Source organism: Suncus etruscus, chromosome 4 (genome assembly GCF_024139225.1).
Source record: "Suncus etruscus isolate mSunEtr1 chromosome 4, mSunEtr1.pri.cur, whole genome shotgun sequence".
NCBI lineage: Eukaryota > Metazoa > Chordata > Mammalia > Eulipotyphla > Soricidae > Suncus > Suncus etruscus.
The window spans coordinates 91,585,532-91,607,138 of record NC_064851.1 but is presented as its reverse complement, the minus strand read 5'-3'; the positions used below and the strand labels follow the sequence as shown (position 1 = coordinate 91,607,138).

General features: G+C 34.1%; 1 protein-coding gene and 1 non-coding gene across 2 annotated transcripts in view; both read left to right on the top strand.

Moving 5' to 3' along the window:
- Window positions 1-21,607, top strand: part of TBC1D32 (TBC1 domain family member 32) — a 266,472-nt gene that overhangs the window by 230,802 nt on the left and 14,063 nt on the right. Inside the window, 2 exon segments of the mRNA XM_049772618.1 lie at window positions 5,369-5,441; window positions 5,444-5,482. Of these exon segments, the coding sequence (XP_049628575.1) occupies window positions 5,369-5,441; window positions 5,444-5,482 (112 nt within the window).
- LOC126007727 (small nucleolar RNA SNORA19) lies at window positions 3,370-3,498 on the top strand. Its single transcript, XR_007495217.1, has one exon. It is a non-coding gene; the product is annotated as a small nucleolar RNA SNORA19 (small nucleolar RNA).

Sequence of the window (21,607 nt, the reverse complement as noted above, 5' to 3'; positions counted from 1 at the left end):
TTTAAATTTCATCATGTTTGAGTCTGATTAATGTTAGTATTACTGCATTTTTGTCTCTTTCTTGGCACTGCAGAGGAAGAATTATAATAGGGTTTGCAAATAGTAACCTTTTTAATGTATCACAAACTATTGTGCTATTGGCATAATGCTATATCAATTAAATGTTGTAAAGAATTTTTAAATGAGAGGGAAAGATTATCTTTACTACATAAGTCCTGTTTAAATTGCTAAAATGTAATTGAGTTGGTTTAAATCCAAACTAAGATTATGTTGGCAAAGAATTGATATTAGCATTTGTTCTAGAACTAACCTTTTATGCTATTCTCATTCAGTTTTAGAATTAGGGAAAATGCCTTTTTAATACTGTTTTATTTTATTTTTTATTATTTATTTTATTCCTTTATTTTATTTTAAACAGGTAGTTCTCTATTTCAGTAATCTGTTTTGTTTAGTTTTACTGTGAGATAAAATCAACTGTGGTTTATTTACTCTTTACATACTCTTTAAACTTCTCCAGCAGACCTTATAGTATTCTTACAAAGTATATTAACACGTGAATACAATATTTTCTTAGTTTGATTAATGAAGTGATTTTTAGTCTTTCTTTTGTCAGAAAATCTGCCAGGTCAGAAACAGAGCTATGAGTTTTGAATTCCTCAGGCAGGGACCAGGGATATAACTTAGTATAAAGAATATGTTTACATTTGCAAAATCCAGAGCACTTAAATCCAGCACTGCAATTTAACAGTGATACTTATTAAATTCCAATTAACTGCTGCTATAGATACTAAATCTTAGAAGTTATGTTTTATATTTTGTGATCAAAAATACTAGATGCCGCAGTCGGAGCGTTGGTGCAGTAGTAGGGTGTTGCACAAGTAGTAGGGTGTTGCGCAGTAATAGGGTGTTGCACAGTCTGACCTAGGATAGACCGCGGTTAGATCCCTGACGTCCCATATGTCCCCAAAGCCAGGAGCAATTTCTGAGCACATAGCCAAGAATAACCCGGAGCATCACCAGGTGTGCCCCCCCTCCAAAATCACAGGTAAGTGTACAAAAGAAGAGGAAGAAATTGATCATTTTTAATTCTCCAAAAGTAAGATAAAACAGAAGACCTTTGTATTGCATATATTTGAACATATATATGTGGACATTTTATTTTTGAAGAATGTACTCATAATTCTGTTATAAAACAATATTTAGGCCTGGAGTGATAGCACAGCAGTAGAGTGTTTGCCTTGCATGTGGCCAACCCTGGACTGACCAGATTCGATCCCCAGCATCTCATATGGTCCCATAAACCTGCTATGAGCAATTTCTGAGCATAGAGCCAGGAGTAATTCTTGAGCACTGCCAGGTATAGCCCAAGTCCCCCAAATAATAATAAAATAAAAAGTATTTAATGGGGGATATTTAAGAAACAGGACAAAAATCAGGTGGTAAAACACTTGCATACATGTTTGAAGCCCTAAATTGGATTCTCAGCACTGCATTGCCCACTACCGCCTGCCCCACACACACACCCCAAGCACTACTGTATGAATTCATAACTTCTCCTATAATGCGAGCAAAGTGTCACCGAAATGTATTTACCATATGATTTCACTTACTGATCCATATCAGTATTCTTATGATATGAATGATGCTTACATAGCACATTTTCAAGTATTTCTAATTATCATGAGAAACTTAAGATAAAATTAAGTGCTTCCAAAATGTTGAAAACATGCCATTTTCCCCAGTATGTTTCATTTGTTGACACAACTGTGAAAATGACATGATTGGCATAGCAATTAACTTTTGAAGCAAATGGTTAAGTAGAAGTAGGGGTCAGAGAAATATTGCAGCAGGTGGATTGTTTGTCTTGAATGCTGAAGGCATGATTTTGATTCCTAGCATGATATATGGTCCCATAAGCACTGCTAGGAGTCATCCTTAAGTGCAGAGCTAGGAGTAAACCCTGAGTACCACTTTGTGTGGACCAGGAACAAAGAGACAGAGATTAGCAAACCACTTTGTCTTTCAATTTAGCCTAAAGCTTTTAAAATTAGATCATTAAGAACCTAGATTTCTTGAGTTTCTAACACCCCACTAAATGTTTCTGATAGTCAAATGTTAAAAAGATGTTTTGGAATTTCATAGACTTGATGTGGCACAGATTAATAATAGGTAACTTGGGACTGGAGCAATAGCATGATGGGTAGGGCATTTGCATTGCATTTGACTGGCCTGAGCTCCATCCCCATCATCCTGTATTGTCCCCAAGCACCACCAGGAGTAATTCCTGTGTGCAGAACCAGGATTCCCAAGTGCCACCAGGTGTGGCCCAAAATTTAAAAAAAAAAAAAAAGGAAAATAAATAGGTAGTCCTTTACTAAAACAAATTTAGAAATTTTATTTTTACAAAAGAAGTAAGCAAATGCAGAGTTTATTTTTTCCTTAGATTAAGCCACTTAATTAGATGAATGCATTTAATCCAGATATATCAACAATATACATAAAAGTAAGTTTTTTACTATAACCTTATAAATTTCACCATAGATGTGCTGGATTGTAGAGAGTTAAGTGCATTGTTCTATCACTTCATGATTAATAGATTATTTCTGCACTAGAAGGCAATTTCTGCAATCATACAGTTTAGTCCTTGGACCTGGGGTCTTGAATATTTTTTCTGTGATAAATAATGGTATGATGATAGAGAAAATCTGTATGCATCAAACTACCCAGAGATCAAAGCATCATCCAGCAATATAAATATTTGCAAATATTTCAATGAGCTTTTGAAAGCCTAGTGTTTGGTTCATTAGTTTTTAAGTAGAATCATCACTTTCTTTCTCTGTCTATGGCTGACTGGCTGGCTCACATTCTTTCTCTCACTCTCTCTCTCTTTATCTCTCACTCATACACACACACACACACACACACACACACACACACACACACACTAACATATAGTGACTGTTAAATTGTTCTTCAGAAGACTCATTCTTTAAACAGCTTGATTGATTTGCATTCCTCTCTGGCATTCTAATATAGTTTCAGTGATCTTGTTTTTAGTTGTGATTTCAGCCTAGAAACATTGTTCAAACTTCAGTGAAATGCCAGGCTATGGAAAATTTTCTTCCAGTAAAATTGGAAGATTGTGAAGGCACCAAATGCTTAATTAAAATGTCTCAACTGAATCCTGCATATTATGACAAAATCAGTTTATAATTATGAAAAATAAGATTAATTTCAACCCAATCAGAAAATTGTCAAGAGGAAAATTTTTGTTGCAGCTGTTTTCAACTAAACATGTTGACAAAGTAAGAAATGGAAGATGAGACTGAGAAAGTCAACTGAATACTAAGCTTTAAAAGACAAAAGGTTGTGCACATTTCATTGACCTGCTTTTTTCTGTTCATGTGAGCAGTGTTATTTCTCATGTGCTATATAATAGTTGAAGGCTAATTAGCAGTATGATTCCATAGCGATACTGCCAGTCTCCTTCAGACAGTTCTGTCAGATTGCCTGGGCGAATTACGAATCAGAATGTTACCTGCACCTGGTTGGTCATTTAGTATTTCTTGTTAAAGAGTCTAGGCCTAGGGTTTAAAAGATTGTGTATTTGAGGAACATAGGTAATTCTCTGTCACTAGTTGAAACCATAGGATTGGGGGTTGGTAGCTTTGGATTGGACTGCCAGCTCCATATTGTACATGTTCTGAACCATCTCTCCCTCCACCCCATGAAAAATGCTTGTCCATGCATGTGTGTGTGATCCTCTGTCCCCAAATGGGCCTATTTCTATTTCTCATGGTTGACATTATACTATTATCTCATCAGAAGTACCGAATAAATACCATTATGACTGACCTTGTGTCTTTTATGCAGTTAAAAATAAAAATTAGGAAAAAAAAAAGACAAAAGGTCTGGAGAGAGAAAGGAGAGAGAATGCATGCTCAAGGGCTGAAAGCATGTGTCCCAGGCTTGATCCCTGGTACTGCATGGTCCTCTCAGTACTGCTCAAAGCAGTACTCTTTACACTGACTCCTTTCTACAGAGTTGCTAGTAATAGTCACTGAAAATTGTCAGTTATGGCCCAAAAACAAATGAAAAAGACAAAAATATATATCTAATATTAAAAATAATTCATCATTTAAGGTGACAGCTAAAACATTCATTTATTAGTTAAGCCAACATTTTTTCAGATGTTTTCTGCATTGATTCATATCATTTGAATTTAATTGACTTCAAGTTCCAACTCTGTCACTCTCACTTTATAAGATTGACTACTGTCCTTAAACTCCCTCTCAATCCCTCAACTTCCAATCTGTACAGTTGGGAGTGGCATAGCTATCAAGTAGAGTTGTTAAAGAGTTAAAAAATATACTTATAAAAATACATTTATAACATATTATCTGGAAAATAAAAATATTTTTAATTATTTATATATACATTCTCTCTTCCCTCTTGGTTTTTGAACCAACATGTGTACAAGCTCTGTCCACTATTGTGATAGTAGCAGCCATGACAACAAAGGATGTGGGGAAGGGAATAAGAACAATATAAAAATCCATTCTAATGAGAATCATATAAATTTTAGTTATATTAACATGTCTCACCTGTAAAAAGTTATCTAAAATTATATATCCTTCAAATTTTTTAAGATAATAAATTATTATGTTGCATCAAGGCTAACTTTTCTTGTCAAGTATTGCATTACTTGGAATGAATGGTAAGTACTAACTTTTTATTGAGGGTACTTAAATGAATAGTCACAAAATTCTTTATAAAAGTTTCAATTGTAAATGGATGTTCTACTGTTTTTATTCTTTAATCCTTCATGTGAAACAACTATCCTTTTAAATTCTAAATGAATAAAGGAATACATACTACCAACAGAATTATAGAAAGTTGACGACTGTTTGAGGGCCAGACACAGCTCTGCTCAGGGTTACTCCAAGCTCTGTACTGAGGAATCACTTCTGGAAGTACTCAGGGAACCATGTGGGATGCCAAGGGTTGTACCCAGGTGAGCCACATGCAAGGCAATACCTAACCCAGTATGCTGTTGTTCAAAATTCATGCATACTTTATGCTTCTTCCTAAAAAATAAATATATGAAAAAGTCAGGGTCTTTTCAAACTTTATATATGAACTAATTTATATTATATCCAAAATATTACTAAGATTTAATGATCTTTAATAATTTTTATCCATGAAATATTTTTTACTTTGGAAGAATCATTCATGAAGTGAGTATGAGTATATAAGTATACATATATATCTCTCATATACTTATGTATGTGAGACCTACATATGTGTGCATATATATGTATATAATACATACATACATATATATATATATTGCTGGGTGTTTTTACAGGAAGAAGCTGTGCATGGATTTCGAGTGAGTGACTACTTTGAATTCATGGAAATTTTGGAGCAAAACTACCGACCATACTACTGAAAGACATGAGGAACATTAAAGTGCCAAAGTGTATAGATCATAATATACATAGCTTAATTTAATTTTATTTATTTAAAAAGAAGAGAGAGTAACTAGATTGTCCATAAAAAAAACTTTAATGAATTTACATGTGTTGTGAATATAAATACTGTAAGTCACTGCAGAGGTTTTGTGGATATGTTTGAGTAGACTTTAGCTTAGTTCAAAATATGAAGGAAATTTAAATTTATGTTTGAAATTTGTTTTCTAAATTATTTTATAACCCACTCTCACTTCCTATTGTATCTTATGTTTAAATGTTTAAGAGCTAGACCAACTGACATTCTTCTAGATGCAAAATATTTTTTTCCAGGAAGTCTGAAAATGAGCAATATTATTGTAATAATTGTTTGAGAAGTCAGAGAATCCATAGATGGAAAGAAAAGACAATTGTTTTCCTTGTATTTAATGCCTGTACATATAAAAGAAATAGAGAAAATTGCATAACTTATTTTACATGTAGAAGAATAAGTGATATTTATTGTGAAAACTTAGGAAAGTGTGTTCTCAAGCATAATTGTTTTTTTAGAAACTGTTCTTGATACCTTCATCATTTTGAAATTTTCATGTGAAATAAACTCTACCATGATTCATTTTAAAAAGATTGGTTATTACAATGGATAGATTGAATATTTCATATTGATAAACTTTTAACTTGTTATATATATGCATTTTTACTGATGATTTGATTTAATCTGAATTTGAAAACATCAAGGAGAATAGGATTCTAAGTTATTTTAAATGTCAATCCTATTTTTTAAGTAGACATATGCACCAATGAAAATATATGAAGATCTCTTTCCATATAACATAATCATTTTATTTAATATGTTATATTACATAAATATGTTAATCATTATAATTTTACTCATCCATTTTAGCAACTTTTTAAAATTATAAGTTGGGATCATTTTATTGATTATATGTAAATATAAAATAGCCATTAAAACCATTCCAAAGCTTTTTTTTCTTCCTCCTTAAGAGGCTTATCACTAAGCCTAAATCACTAACCTCATTTTTTCTATTAATTTTTCTCTCAATGATCAACCAATAAATTTTTATTTACTGACAGTGTGACTATTAAAATATCATACTTCCAAAATTGGGTTTTATTTTGTAAATGCCAACTCTAACTTCTCAGTATGGTTGTTCCTAATAGGCACTAAAAAGTTGAGAAAAGAAAAGAAAGCAAATTAATTTGATATATTGTTCACTTTAGATCAGGCTAATATGCATTAGGTGGAAAAGTCCTGAGGCAAACCATAACATCAAGCTTTGTCAATATTCAAACTTAATTTTAAAAAGATTTTCCAAAAAACCTCTAATTCATGTTATGATTCTACTTCTTTCTATTCCCATCTGAGTTATTGTTTTGGTCCAAAGAAACTTATAACATTATTTTTAAAAGTTCATGTGCTGTAATTGTATATGGAAACAAAGAAGGAACTATAACTTAATTTTATAATGTTTATTACTGATTTTTATTGGAAAGTATAGATGTAGAAAAGGACATTAAGAAAAATTGACTTTCATAGGAGTCAGAAGATTTGTTTACATTTGATAAATAAAGACTGTTCTTTGGGCAATGACAAAGAATATTTTAAGTTTTAGAAAAGTAAAGTATGATAATTTGTGTAACTACCATCATGAATATTTTTCCACCTGTTTTTGTAAAAAAAAAATAACACATTCTACTTTAGTTGATATATTTTTTTAATTGTTTAAAGTTTGAATCCTTGGGAGCCGATTTTATTTCTAATTTGTGAAAGAAATTTACATTTATTTTAATGATTAATTTTAAAATATGATTCTGTGGTACAGTGTGAAACATCTAAATGCTGATTTAAATCATCTGTTATTCTCATTTTATCTGTGTAGTTCTATCCCCTAATGACATAGACATCTAAAGAATATTTGAAGATAAAGAAAACCTCAAATTCATTTAAAATTTTAACAGGATTACATCTAAATTTATGACTGTTAAGTTATGGTATGCTTGAGTTTGGTTTTCAGTATTCAGATTTTAAATAAATTTTTCTGGTTATTAAATAAATATCATTTTAGTGTTACTTATATGATGAAATATTATTTTAATTTTAGTATATATGTGATGTAGAACTTTCAGTCCACAGTCTTTATGGGGAAGCAATTTTAAAAACATACCAAATGCAATTATAAAATAATTTAAAATTGACCTCTGGATTTGGTGACTTTCTAAAGAACAGTTTTGCTGGTGTAGTAAGGGCTGAAATTTGATTTGCAGTTTAGAGTTTAAGTGACGCTGAGAGGAGATTTTTGGGGAAATTCTCTTCACAGGATAATTCTGTACAGGAATAGAGGTGGTAACTAGAGGAGACATGAATAAAGACTACTTTGTAAAAGATATAATTTGTAACTTTGTTTTGTTTTGGGCCACACCCAACCATGTTCAAGGGCTACTCCTGGCTCTACACTCAGCATTACTCCTGGTGTGATACGGGATCATATGTGATGCTGAGGGTCAAACTCAGGTCAACTGCATGCAAGACAGGCAGTCTACTTGCTGAATTCTCTCTCCAGCCCTGGTTACACTGAAAAAATAGAATATAAATGGAAAAACTGAGGCAAAGAAAGAAACACAAAATTGAATGTTATGATTTAATGCTTTAGGTCTGGGATCTCATGAATCCAAATCAAAAACAGCTTTTGTCTGAAACACGGACACTACTTTTATAGTAACAAGGAGCATTGTAAATGACCACGAAACACAGTAGGCATTTATGAAGTTTGGTTTCTCAGTGAAATAAGAAGACATCATCTCAGAGGATGGTAAAAACTAATAGGTTTTATATATTACATTAGAGTAAGTGAAATCATTGTCAAGAATAGTGGGGGAGTGAATTGACTCGGGAAATAGCATACTCTTTTCCAATGTTTTTGATTGTTCGTTTTTTTGGGGGGGGGCACACTTGGTGACGCTCAGGGGTTACTTCTGGCTCAGGGGTTACTTCTGGCTATGTGCTCAGAAATCACTCCTGGCTAAGGGGAACATATGGGATGCCAGGAATCCAAGCAGGTCCATCTTGGATCTGCCATGTGCAAAGCCAACACCCTACAGCTGTGCTGTTGAGCTCTGACCCGTTTCTTTTTTTTTTTTTTATAACACATGGGTGTGATCTCTTTTTTAATTTAATTGTGAAGGTATGAATAGAGTTAAAATCTTGAAGTTCTACATAATTATAAATCAATGATAAATTGATAAAGTAAAAATTTTCAAAGACTTAATTTTTATAGACAGGTAAGCCTAAATGCTAATGCATTTTAATTTACATCAAGTGTAAAGTTACATGTCTTTAAGGTTTTTGATGACAGATTTTTTTTGTTTGTTTTTTTGGGGGGGCCACACCTATTTGATGCTCAGGGGTTATTCTTGACTAAGCGCTCAGAAATTGCCCCTGGTTTGGGGGGACCATATGGGACGCCGGGGGATCGAACCATGGTCCTTCCTTGGCTAGTGCTTGCAAGGCAGACACCTTACCTCTAGCGCCACCTCACCGGCCACTGATGACAGTTTTTTAATTCTAACATTAGCCCTATTAAATTCTGATATTTGATTATTTTATTTGTTAAAATTGATATTATCTGTACTTCTAATGATAGATAGGAGTTTGTGGTTTTGTGCTTTTTGTTGTTTTTGATAATGGATTTTGGGTTATTTTACTTTGTTTGGGGGACCATACCTGGGAGTTCTCAGGTCTTCTGGCTCTGTGTTCAGGATCACTCCTGAGCAATGATCAATCCTTTGTATCAGAAGACTGATAGCAAATACACAGTTCCAGGTATTGAACTTCAACTTTCCACATGAAAATTATGCAATTCTTTGAGCAATTTCTCCATCCCTATGTTACAATTTTTGAGTTGTTTTTAAAATCCTCATTGTTACTTAGTAATAACATTATTATTTTTGTTTTATGTTTTGTTTTTGAGCCTGGGGTTACTCCTGGCTCTGCACTCAGAAATTGCTCCTGGCAGGATTGGGTGAACCATATGGGATGCCAGGGATCGAACCCTGGTCCTTCCTAAGTTGACCACGTGCAAGTCAAACAGCCCACCACTGTGCTATTGCTCTCGCCACGTGTAACATTATTATTCAGCAAATATGTTAATATTTTTCAGTATGTCACCTCACACAAATCATCATAAACATTTAAAGGACATATTCAAAGTTGATAATTTACTTCCTTGCAGAAATTATAACCTAGTCCTATGTGCAGAGCCAGCTACTGTTTACTTGATGAAACATCAATGTTAATTTGAATTACCACACTGATACATAATTAGAGAATGAGATATTAGACTTAATTTCCCATTCAGCAATCTTAATAGGTGCAGCAGGGAGGAAATATTTACACTTGCTGATACCAATATATTTTCTGTTTATTGTTTAGAGTAGATAGTGTTTGGGATACACGTGGCAGTGCCCAGGGATTACTCCTGGCTCTTAGTTCAAAGGTCACTCCTGGAAAGTCTCAGAGGCCATATGTAGTTATTTAGCAACTATTGTAACTCAAAAGCACATGTGCCAGGGAGAAAGCTCCAGTGGTAAAGCATATGCCAAGCATGTAGAAGGGAGGACAGTGTTTGATCCTTAGCATTCACTATGACGCCCTTTCCCTGCCAGTAGCACCACTGTAGATAGTCTGATGACCTGAGCATCATTGGAGTGATCCCTATAAGAAAAAAAATGTAAAATATCTTTATGTAAGAGTTTCCCTTCAGTGTATATGTGTGTGAAGTGTGTATGTATATAAATAGTTTGGCATCTAATACACTGAATTCCTTGCCTGGGGGACTAATAATGATTTACAAAGCTGATTATACATTTTTTATGTGGGCAATATGTGTGCAAATGTGAACTTTTTTATATTTATAAAAAATACTGACAGGTCACTGTAGAAATTATTAAATAATAATAATAAGTATTTTTGTAGGGTAAAGACTTGAATGTCAACTTAGCTAGGATCTCACCTTTTACAGTGATTTTATTGTTTCTAAACTTGTTTTTGCTAAACGTGTATTTATCCCTGCTATTTGTGTAGTATATATGATAGTTCAGGCACAGGCCAGCAACCCACTTTTTAAAATTATGTTTTTCTTACAACAAAATGCTGTTATCTATTTTTTTATGTGCCACAATGACTGAGTTAAATAATTGTAGTAGACACTATATGACCTAGAAAATCTAAAATATTTATTACTGAACCCTTTAGAGGAAACTTTGACCAACTCTGGTTTAGAATACTAATTATACATATAAATCTAAATCCACTTTAAATAGAATAACCTTTTTAGAGATATAGAGGACACTAGAGGACATGTAAGCCAGAATTTCTGTTCCATCACTGATGAAGTTATGACTCAGAAGATAAAAAGTGCTTCCAAGATCAAATAGAAGAGAACTAAGCTCTATATAAGCATACAAGAGACTGACTGTTGGAATTTAGGTCTCAATTCTATCATCGTCAAGTTCTTTTGCTCCTCTGTATCTCAGTTAATATATTAGTAAAATGAGTTTCTAGAATAGTTATACCTACGTCATAAAACAAAGATGCAATGCATAACAACTTCTTATAAGCATTCATAAATATATGTTTGTTCTTAGTTGCTATTGTGGGCTCACTGTTGCATAATCTGGAACCTACGTGTTTTATTTTTTCAATTTCATCATTTGATGGATGTATCCACTCTAGATCATACATCCAGGTTCATTTTAAATATTATTTTGTCATTTATATTTCCCTAATATTTTGGGGTTTTTTGGGGGGCCATGCCCATTTGATGCTCAGGGGTTACTCCTGGCTAAGCGCTCAGAAATTGCCCCTGGTTTGGGAGGACCATATGGGACGCCGGGGGATTGAACCGCGGTCCTTCCTTGGCTAGTGCTTGCAAGGCAAACACCTTACCTCTAGTGCCATCTCACCGGCACTCCCTAAATATTTTTTGGCTTATGATTGTGTTACTAAAATGTCAATAAAACGATATATACAAAGAAGAGAAGCTAAGCATAATTTTTTCTTCATTAAATTTGCCCATGATTACTGTTTTGATGTGAATTTTTCTACTCTAGATTTAGGAATGGCCCAGGTCATTAAAGTGAATTCTAATATATATATATGTATATATATGTATATATATATATATATACATGAGCTGTTTTATGTCCTCCAATGATGAATAATTTTATGAAAATTTATCTTTTTTCTTAATAATCTATTAGGAGGAAATTAAATAGATGCCAACATATTTACTTGTGGAAGTTAGGAATGTAACTCAATGTATTTTTAACAAACACAAGAACCTGAGTTTGATTCCTAATACATAAATACACACACACACACACGCACACACACCCACACACATCTCAGATTATTTTAAAAAGCATCATAGCAGTTAACCTTGATACCCAAAATTTTCAGCATTAGTAATATTTTAACTTTTAGAGTCAGTTTATTCTTTTGACACATTTCCAACCCTATATTCTACTGTTGGCATCAGGCCACTGTGAAATGCTAAGCACTATGAAAATTATTGGACTGTCATGTTTGCTAATAGATTGCATTTGAAATACATTGGGAGAGACTTATTAAAATGTTGGCAGTTTGATCATCTCACCCAGGATTTTAGTGTTAATCTGCTATCATCAGAATTGGTACCAGATACTCTTTATTGAAAACCACATATATAATTAACTTAGTCTTTTAGGGTTTGTATGTGCTGGTTTGGGGGCCACAACTATTAGTGCTCAAGACTTATTCCTGGCCCTGTATTAGAGATCATGACTGGAGGACTCAGGGGATGATCATGAGTCTGGGTTAGGGATCTAATCCAATTCAGTTGTTTGCAAGTCAATTAAATGCCTTACCAACTGTACTATTGCTCTGACCCTTGCATTTAGCCTTTTAATAAAATGCTAATTTTCTGCAGACTGGAAAATTAACAGTGCAAATAGAAGAGTGCTTTAATTAGGTTAAATATTGGCAGGAAGGGCCAGAGAGTTAGCACAGTAATAGGGCTTTTGCCTTGCATGCAGATGACCCGTAAAGGACCAGGGCTCAATCCCTGGCATCCCATATGGTCCCCAAGCCAGACAAGAGTAACTTCTGAGTACAGAGCCAGGAGTAACCCCTGAGCACCAATGGGTGTGGCCCAGAAACAAAAACAAGACAAACTGACAGAAAAATAATGATCATATCAATAATATCATGTATCAATATCATATATCAATAATACTCATATCAATAAGGTAAGTTTAAATTAAAATTTTGATTTAATTAGTCAATGATGTGGAAATTTATTAGGAGTATGTAGATTATAACAAACAGGAGCAGATGAATTTAGTGTAGGTGATCGGGGCCGCAAAGTCATGGAGAAGCTTATCTACCAGCAAATATGCGAAGTATATTAAAAAGTAGTTCAGCTTCTTTTGATGCCATATTTTATTACTAGACTAAGACTATTTTTCAGAAATAACTTTCTCTATTCATGGTCTAGTAAAAGAAATGTTGACAAACTTTGGTCTTGTGTGGGAATAAAAGCTGTTTGGGGTAGGGGAAAGGGGAGAATAGGAGGCCTATGAGAAGAAGGAGAATGGAGAGGAAGGGAGGGAAAGGTATGGAAGGAAAGGGAGAAGATACTTTTAAAACCTTTTTTTTGGTTTATTGTTTACAAAGTATATGTGTGCATATTTTTATTAGTAGTAACTTATACCACTAAGTGTAATAAACAATGTTATTTACCATGTTTTCAATATTGCTAATTCACTGAAATCTAATCTTTATATATGCACAAAGCTTCATCATATTGAGTAGATCAATATGTTTATGAATAGTACAATATAAACAATGATCAATAAAATATAATCATGCTTAGATAGAAATTTTTATTTTCCTTTATATAATAAAATCACTTGCTAATGGAATAAATTTTAAATTCATAACATGTATTTGAGAATCTGCTATTAAGACCTCAAATTATATATACATATGTATAAAACAATGTCCAATAAAATAGTTACCGCTGTGAAACAAATTAAATCTTAAAATAAAGAGAAACTTACTACAGAGGCTATTAAGAGCTGAACCTGGAGAACAATAAACAGTTTTCTGTTTTTCTGCCTTTTACATAGTTGGTCTGTTTATAAAGGTAAGTTTCATGTCCAAGATGAATATATAATAATTCTTACAAAAAGGGCATCTTATTAATTTCTGGCTTTTTTTTTTTAGTTAAATAAAATGTTTTGGGTTCTTGTTTGTTTGTATTTAATCTGGCTTTTTGGACCATAGCAGGGAGGTGCTCAGGCCTTACTCCTGGCTCAGCACTTAGGGATCACTCCTGGCAGTGCTTGAGGGACCATATCAGGCATCAAAGCTTGGTTAGTCATGTGCAAGGCTGTACCAACTGTATTACCACTCTAGTCCAAAAGAGGTTACATTTTTAAGATTTAAACATCATAGTTACCAGGTTTTTCATAATACAGTTGTTTGTTTTTCAAGATTGAATTACAGTCATACAATATACTAAAACTTTAAACAGTACAAATTTCCTGCCACCAATGTCCCCATTTCCTTCCCACCCATCCATGCCTGACTCTGGGCAAAAGGCAAGCATTATACTTTCTCTCCCCTGCCCTCCTTGCACCACTCTCAGGCTCTCTCTCTCCCTTTCTCTCTCTCTCCCCCTTTCTCTCTCTCTCCCCCTTTCTCTCTCTCTCTCCCCCCCTTTCTCTCTCTCTCCCTCTCTTCACTCTCACCAACTCTCACTTTCTTCCTCCCTTCTTACTTCTCTCCCTCCCTTTCTCCTCACTATGGTTTGCACTATTGCTAATTAAAGGGCACCATGTATATCACTTAATTCCCTTTCAGCACCCAATTCTTGTCCAGAGTAATGAATTTCAAACATCACCGTTAAGGTGGACCATTCATTACCCTAACTGCAGTCACCATTCTGTGGTAAGTTTCCTATCATGGACTGGTCCTCCTGATCCTCATCTCTATTTTCTGGGTATTATTACCATGCTATTATTATTATGTCCCACAAGTGAATGAGATTGTTCTATGCCAAAGAGGTTTCTTTTTAACATAATCAATTGTTCATAACCTCTGAATAATTCTTTATGTGTAGAGTTAGTTTAATCAAAACTATTTGTAGTTGAGATTTTAAAAACTAGAGGTTATTTGATTCAGTTAACAGCAAGTATCCCTATAAATGCGAGAGCACAGTGAAGCCATTATGTTCAGCTTCTAGCAACACAGAAGTATGGCAGAGAAGCTCAAACAGAATTTTTCTTTGAAGCAGTGAAGCCATTATGTTCAGCTTCTAGCAACACAGAAGTATGGCAGGGAGAAGCTCAAACTGTAGAATTTTTCTTTACATAAAGCTAGAGGGTTCTTTAGAAGATAAGAGCCATTGTTTTGTCTTGTTTTCTTTTGTTTCCAGCTGCCTCCAGGCTAGGGCAGAGACATTTTCTAGCAGAAAAAATGTAGGAGTTTCAATTTGTTTGTTTTCTACATTTTTCTTCTTTCCTTCCTTTTTATCTTTTGTGCACAATAATTAGTCTCCACCTTTAAGGAGATTATAATACACCTGACAATGATAAAGCTGTATAATAAAAAGGCAAGCTTATAAGTTCATATATTCTAAATCCTGAACAGTATTGAGAGCAACTGATAATAGGAAGGTTCAGCAAAAGCAGGCATTCCTTGAACTGAGTAATAATGGAAAGATCCAGAGGGATCAGAATAAAGTAAAACAGCAGGAAGCATACAGGACAGAGTGATAAAGGGCATATATATTGAGATTAGCTTGAACAGACAGACTGTTAGAAGTAATGAGGACTGTTACCAAAGCACTTTGAAAACAGCTAAAGTTTTGTTTCAGGAAAAATACTGGAAAATCAACTTGACTTGCCAAATAATTCAGATTTTTTTCTCACAGGTGGTTAGTAATTAATGCATATTTTCCAAAAGAGTAACATGTAAAAGTAATAAATTCTGACATTTAAACATATCCTTGAGTGTTCAAGTAACAAATTTTAGATATAATTAAAATTTTTATTTTAAAGATTTATCTTCTAAGAACTTCTAATTTGGAGCCATTATATTTACTTATTAGATATATGAACCTACAATTAATAAAGTGCTGTCCACAAAAATTTCTCTTTAAAATAATATTTTTCTCTACAATTTATATTGCAAGGTTTTTCTTTGGAAAATTTTTTTTCATTATTTGGAACATTTTAAACAGCGGCTTATGCTAATAACCATAAGAAGACTCTTCTAAATTATATTTAAGATATAATTCTAAGAGAGACATGAAGGTGAAGATGTTTGCATTTAAAATAGAAGGAGGAGTAAAACGTTCAGTAATTCTAGGGTAACAGTATATTCAAGAAAGTTGAAATGAACACTGCTAAATTTTTGTAACCAAGTAATTATTTCAAGCTGTGCTTCTTAAGGAGTATTAAGAAATTAAGTTTATGAGTCTTTAATGAGAACAAAGCTAAAATAAAATACTGTAGTGAATCCTCTTGACTGTTATAAAACAGCCATAGAGAGTAAATGAAAGCATGTAACCTTGAAAAGCCATGATCCACACCATTGTGACTACATGTGAGGATCTTGATTATAGATTTACTGCTCTTTTAAAAGCTATGTGAGATTGTTAGATCATGTGTTCATCAAGGTTATTAGCCAGTACTTCACTTTCTTTGTGGTGTTTCTGTCTGCTTTGGTATCAGGATGATGCTAACTTCATAGACACTATTTGGGAGTGTTTCTGTTTCTTCAATTTCTAAAAGAGCTTGAAAAGGATTGACAGTAGATCTTTAAAGGGCTGAAAGAACTCAACTCACTAGTGAATTCATCTAGGATCTGGGACTGGGCCTTTTTTTTTTTTTTTTTTTTTTTGAGCAGCCTTTGATTTTTATTTTGTTTTCCTGAACAGTTATAGGTCTATTCAGGGTTCAGGTATTCAAGATCATCTAGATTTGAACTTAGGAGATTATAGAGTTCAAGAATTTTTTTCATTTCTTATTGATTTTCTAGTTTTGTAGCATAAAGATTCTCAAGGTAATCTCTGCTTACCTTTTTAATTTATGTAGCATCTACAGTGACCTCTCCCTTTTCATTTCTGTTTCTTTTTATTAAGTTTCTCTCTCTTTTCCTTTCTTTGTGAGTCTTGCTAATGCTTTATCTATCTTGTTCATTTTTTTTTCAAAGAACAAACTTTTGCTTTATTGACTTTTTGGATTTTTGAGGGGCTTCCAGTTCATTAATATCTGCTCTACATTTTATTATTTTCTCCTCTGCATGCTTTTCATTGACTATTTTGGTCATTTTCCAATTTCATAAGTTAATGTTATTTATGTAGGCCCTTTCCTCCTTCCTGATGAATGCTTGCAAAGATATAACATTTTTCTTTTAATATTGCTTTTGCTGTTTTCCACAAATTCTCATAGATTGTGTCCTCATTCTTGTTTGTTTTCAAGAATCTTTTGATTTCCTTTCTGATAGCTGTTTAATTTCGAAGCCTTAAAGTTGTTTCCTTCCATTTTTTTTTTTGTAATTTACTTCAGTTTTCAGTGAATCCTGGTCTGAAAGAAGATAGTTGATACATTTCTATTCTTTTGATTTTATGGAGCTATATTTTGTAGCCTAGCATGTGGCCCATATTGGAGAATAACTCATGTGTAATTGAAGAAGAATGTGCATTTGGCTTTTGGGGAATGAAAAGCCATATATGTACATAAACTTATGTATATACATGCATATGTACTTTATGTGTGTATGCATATATTATATATAAATGAATAAGTACTTTATATACATATATGTTATATGTATAATTATGTATATATGTACTTTATGTATATATGTATGTGTATATGTACTTTATGTATATATACATATATATTATATCTGTTAACCTGTCTCTTCCATTTCTTCCTTCAAAGCCAGTATATACTTGTTGAGTTTTAGCCTGGTTGAGTTATCAGGAGGTGACAGAGTGGTGTTTAAGTATCCAACTATTATTGGTTGGTGTTGTTATTGATGTCTTTTTTCTAGTCTTTTAGCAGTTGTTTTAAGTATTTTGCCTTTTCTTTATTGAATATTTATGTATATGTATATGTGGTCTATATGTATATACACATATATACCTGTATATATATGTATTTTCATATATATGTATATATAGGAATGTGATTTCTTCCTGATGTAAATATCCCTGGATCCTTAAGAAATTACTTTCTCCATCTCATAACTTTTGTAAGCCTCAATTTTATGTTGATTGATATTAGCATGATGACCACCCCAGCCTCTTAAGGAAAAAATAAGAAAGTGAATTTGGACCTCTTTTTAACAATGTGAACATAAAACAACTCAAAATGAATTAAATACCGTGATAGTGTACCTGAAATCATATGATACATAGAGGAAAACATAGGGAGAACTTTCCATGCCACTGAAGCTTCTTAAATGCATCTTCAAGAATGAAACACCACTGAACAAGCAAATGGAAGCAAAGATAAGCAAATAGGACTATATTAAACTAAGAAGATTCTGCACCTTAAAGGAAACGGTGATTGGGATACAAAAATTTCCATGTATTGAGAAAAACTATTCATCCAATATGCATCTAAAGATGTTAATATCTGAGATATATTAAAGCTTTGTAATGTTTAACAAGAAAAAATAATCTAATCATAAAAAACATGGGGAGAAGTGATAAACCAAGACTTCCTCAAAGAATATATACAGATAGTTAAATGGAACATGAAAAAATTGCTCCATATCATTAATCATCAGAAGATGTCAACCAAAACATCAATTAGATATCACAGAAGCTGGCACACATCAAAAAGAACAAAAAAACAGTGCTGCCGGGGCCAGAGCGGTGGCGCAAGTGGTAAAGCATCTGCCTTGCACGCGCTAATCTAGGACTGACAGCGGTTTGATCCCCTGGTGTCCCATATGGTCCCCCAAGCCAGGAGTGATTTCTGAGTGCATAGTCAGGAGTAACCCCTGAGCATCAATGGGTGTGGCCCAAAACCAAAAACAAACAAACAAAAGAAAACAATGCTGGTGTGGCTGAAGTGGGGGACTCTCATTACTGCTGGTTGAAAATGCAGACTGATCTAGCCTTGGGAAAAACAATATGGATGTTCCTTAAAAAACTAGAACTTGAACTTCTGTATGACCCAGCAATTTTTTTCTTGGGAATATATTCTAGGAATACAAAAACTACAATCCAGTAAAGGCATTTATACTCCTGTATTCATTGCATTACTAAATAGCCAAAATATGAATCAAAATATCAAATAATTAACGACGGGGCTGGATGGAGGTGGATGGCATTCCAGGCCACCTGGGCTCCGCAACCCCCATCCAGCCGGCGGGTCCCATGCCCAGGTGAATGGCAGAATCAGACTCATCCAGAGACAGGCATCAGGAAGCATCAGCTTTATTCATCCCTATCCACCACATGTGTGTGGCCTACATCATAACCTTTCAAGCCATTCAGCCATTCTAGGCTACCCTGCATCTTAATTCCTTTCAGCCATCTTCCCTTTGGCCTCCATCCTGGTCCAAGACCAAAAGAGGCAGAGACCCCAGAAGCCAGAGAGCTCAGCAGGGCCAAAACTAATCCCCTGGCTCAAGGGTTTATCTACCTATTCCAAGACTCCTCCCAGGAATGGGCGGGGTCTTGCAGGTAAGGTCACACCTAATATTCAGTTCCCAAGACCCCTCTCAGAAATGGGCAGGTCTCAGATAGGTACACCTAAATCCAGGGTGTGGAGTTACAGAAACAACCCAAGTGCTTGAGAACAGATGCCGGTGAAAAAAAAAAAATGATACAACTATACAGTGGGACACTATGTAGCTGTTAGAAGAAAATGAAATCATGCAATTTTCTCATGCATCATGGATATAGAGTTTTATACTGGGCAAAATAAGTCAGAAAGAGAGGAATATACATAGAATGATTACACTCATTTGTGGTATCTAAAAAAAAAAGTGGTAATATACCTATGTATTTCTTGGGGAACAATGTTATTTTATGCCAATGAATCAGGAATAGTGGAAAATAGCATCAACTGAGAATCAATAGAACATCAATAGATACAACAAACAGGCCATATTCCCCTGGTTCCCCAATAGTATACCCAGATGGGCCTGTTCTATTCTCTCCCCTATTGCATCCTGTGTATACCTATTATCCATCCAAAACTTCCACACCCTATTCTTTTGACATCTTTAATACTTTGTGAAAATATCATTTTTTGCATAAATGCAGTAAAATGGGATGCTAATATGAAAGATGAAAGATGGTAAAGGAGTTCCTGTCTAGTAGACTAGGTACTCCAAAATCTTAATGTTGCAAGTGGTTTGAGAGAAACCTGAACATTTTTCATATTGCCTTAACTTAAGCTTCAGTTACTCTGAGATTGACCTTACATTGTAACATCTCACCAAAGGCATCAGATGGTATTGAGGCAGGCTTTGTGCCACCCTGGCAATGACATAGGACTAGGGAGAGCCAAATGGCTCAAGTGAATGTCTTAAAGAGGCACCACTAGCTAGAAGAAAAGGGGAAAAGGGAACCTTTACCTTTCCCAAGACCTAGAAGAAGGACCATATGGGGTTAAACAAACTGAAAGACTGGCCTGAAATCTGCAGTTGAAAATATGACCAAATGCTTCCTGGAAAAGGCCACCTTGTTCTGAGTTATTATCTCAGTTCTTACTGCAGCTATGCAAAATAACAGCCACTATAACCAAAAACAAAGGCAGAGACAAAATCATGCTTCATTTCAAGGGCATGAGTTTAGTGTAAAAACCATATTTCTGGGCCCATAGATAGCTTCCAGTTGGTCTCGGCAAAGAAAAATAAAAAGAAGGTGGGAGGGGTAAAATGTTTCCCATAGAGGTAGGCATTAGGGAGGAAAGAAGGAAAACTGGGACACTGAGTGATTGAAATCATGAACAACGTTTAACTATATATCATAGTGATTCAACTAAAAATGTAATTAGAAAAAGCTCTGAGAGCACTGGCCCTGGTTAAAGTTATTGCTTATGAAATGTGAAACTGTCCTTTTCTATCACAAGCCCCACCTCTTTATTTGCTTTTCATTTAGTTGAGGAACTAGTGCACTAATATTTTCTGTTCTATGATATCTGGTTCTGTATTTGAATCTAAAGATTTAGCTAAATTTAGTTTCCTTCTAAGCTGTAATTATGAAGTGAGGCAAGGACACTAGTGACAGAAGTACCCTGTTCTCTAGTCTTAGTATCATGAACAACTATTAACTCAGTATCTGAACAAATCTTGTTTCTTCCAGTGTGAGGCAAGGTTACTGACTCATGTGCTTGACTTCTTGTATCTTTCAAGGGTGTCTTTTGGTTCCATTACTCTGGGCCATGTTTTTCTTTTGGTTTTTGGGTCACACCCCTGCAGCGCTCAGGGGTTCCTCCTGACTCTATGCTCAGAAATCACTTCTGGCAGCCCGGGGGACCATATGGGACACTGGGATTTGAACCATCGACCTTCTGCATGCAAGGAAAATGCCAAACCTCCATGCTATCTCTCCAGTCCTGTGCCATGTTTTTCGATACTAATTCATTCAGAGGAAGATGACAATGTTTCAAATAATGTTCTTTACATATTATACAGATGTTTTCAAAATAATTTTATTAATTTTATTTACTAAATGAAATGATAAAAAAGAAAATGCATCAGGATTCTTTATATTTAAGTCCATTGTGGCTGAAATGTTATTATATAGTTACATCTTATTCTTTTTCTTTAATTTCAGTTATAGCAAAATTCCCAATCAACAATAAAATCATTTATAGCACAGAGGTAGGGATAGAAATAAATGTTCTACTTAAATGCTGCAAGGCAAGATTTGAAACCATTATAGTTTTGCTAGTAATTTGAGTTTTAAGGATATTAAGCACCCAGAATAATAGTAGGGAATACCATCTGTTTAGGACTCCTTTCTTCTTTTTCTTTTTTCATTTAATGAAAATATTGGTAGTGCAGAAAAGGCCATTAAATAAATGTGTTCTGTTTAAATTCA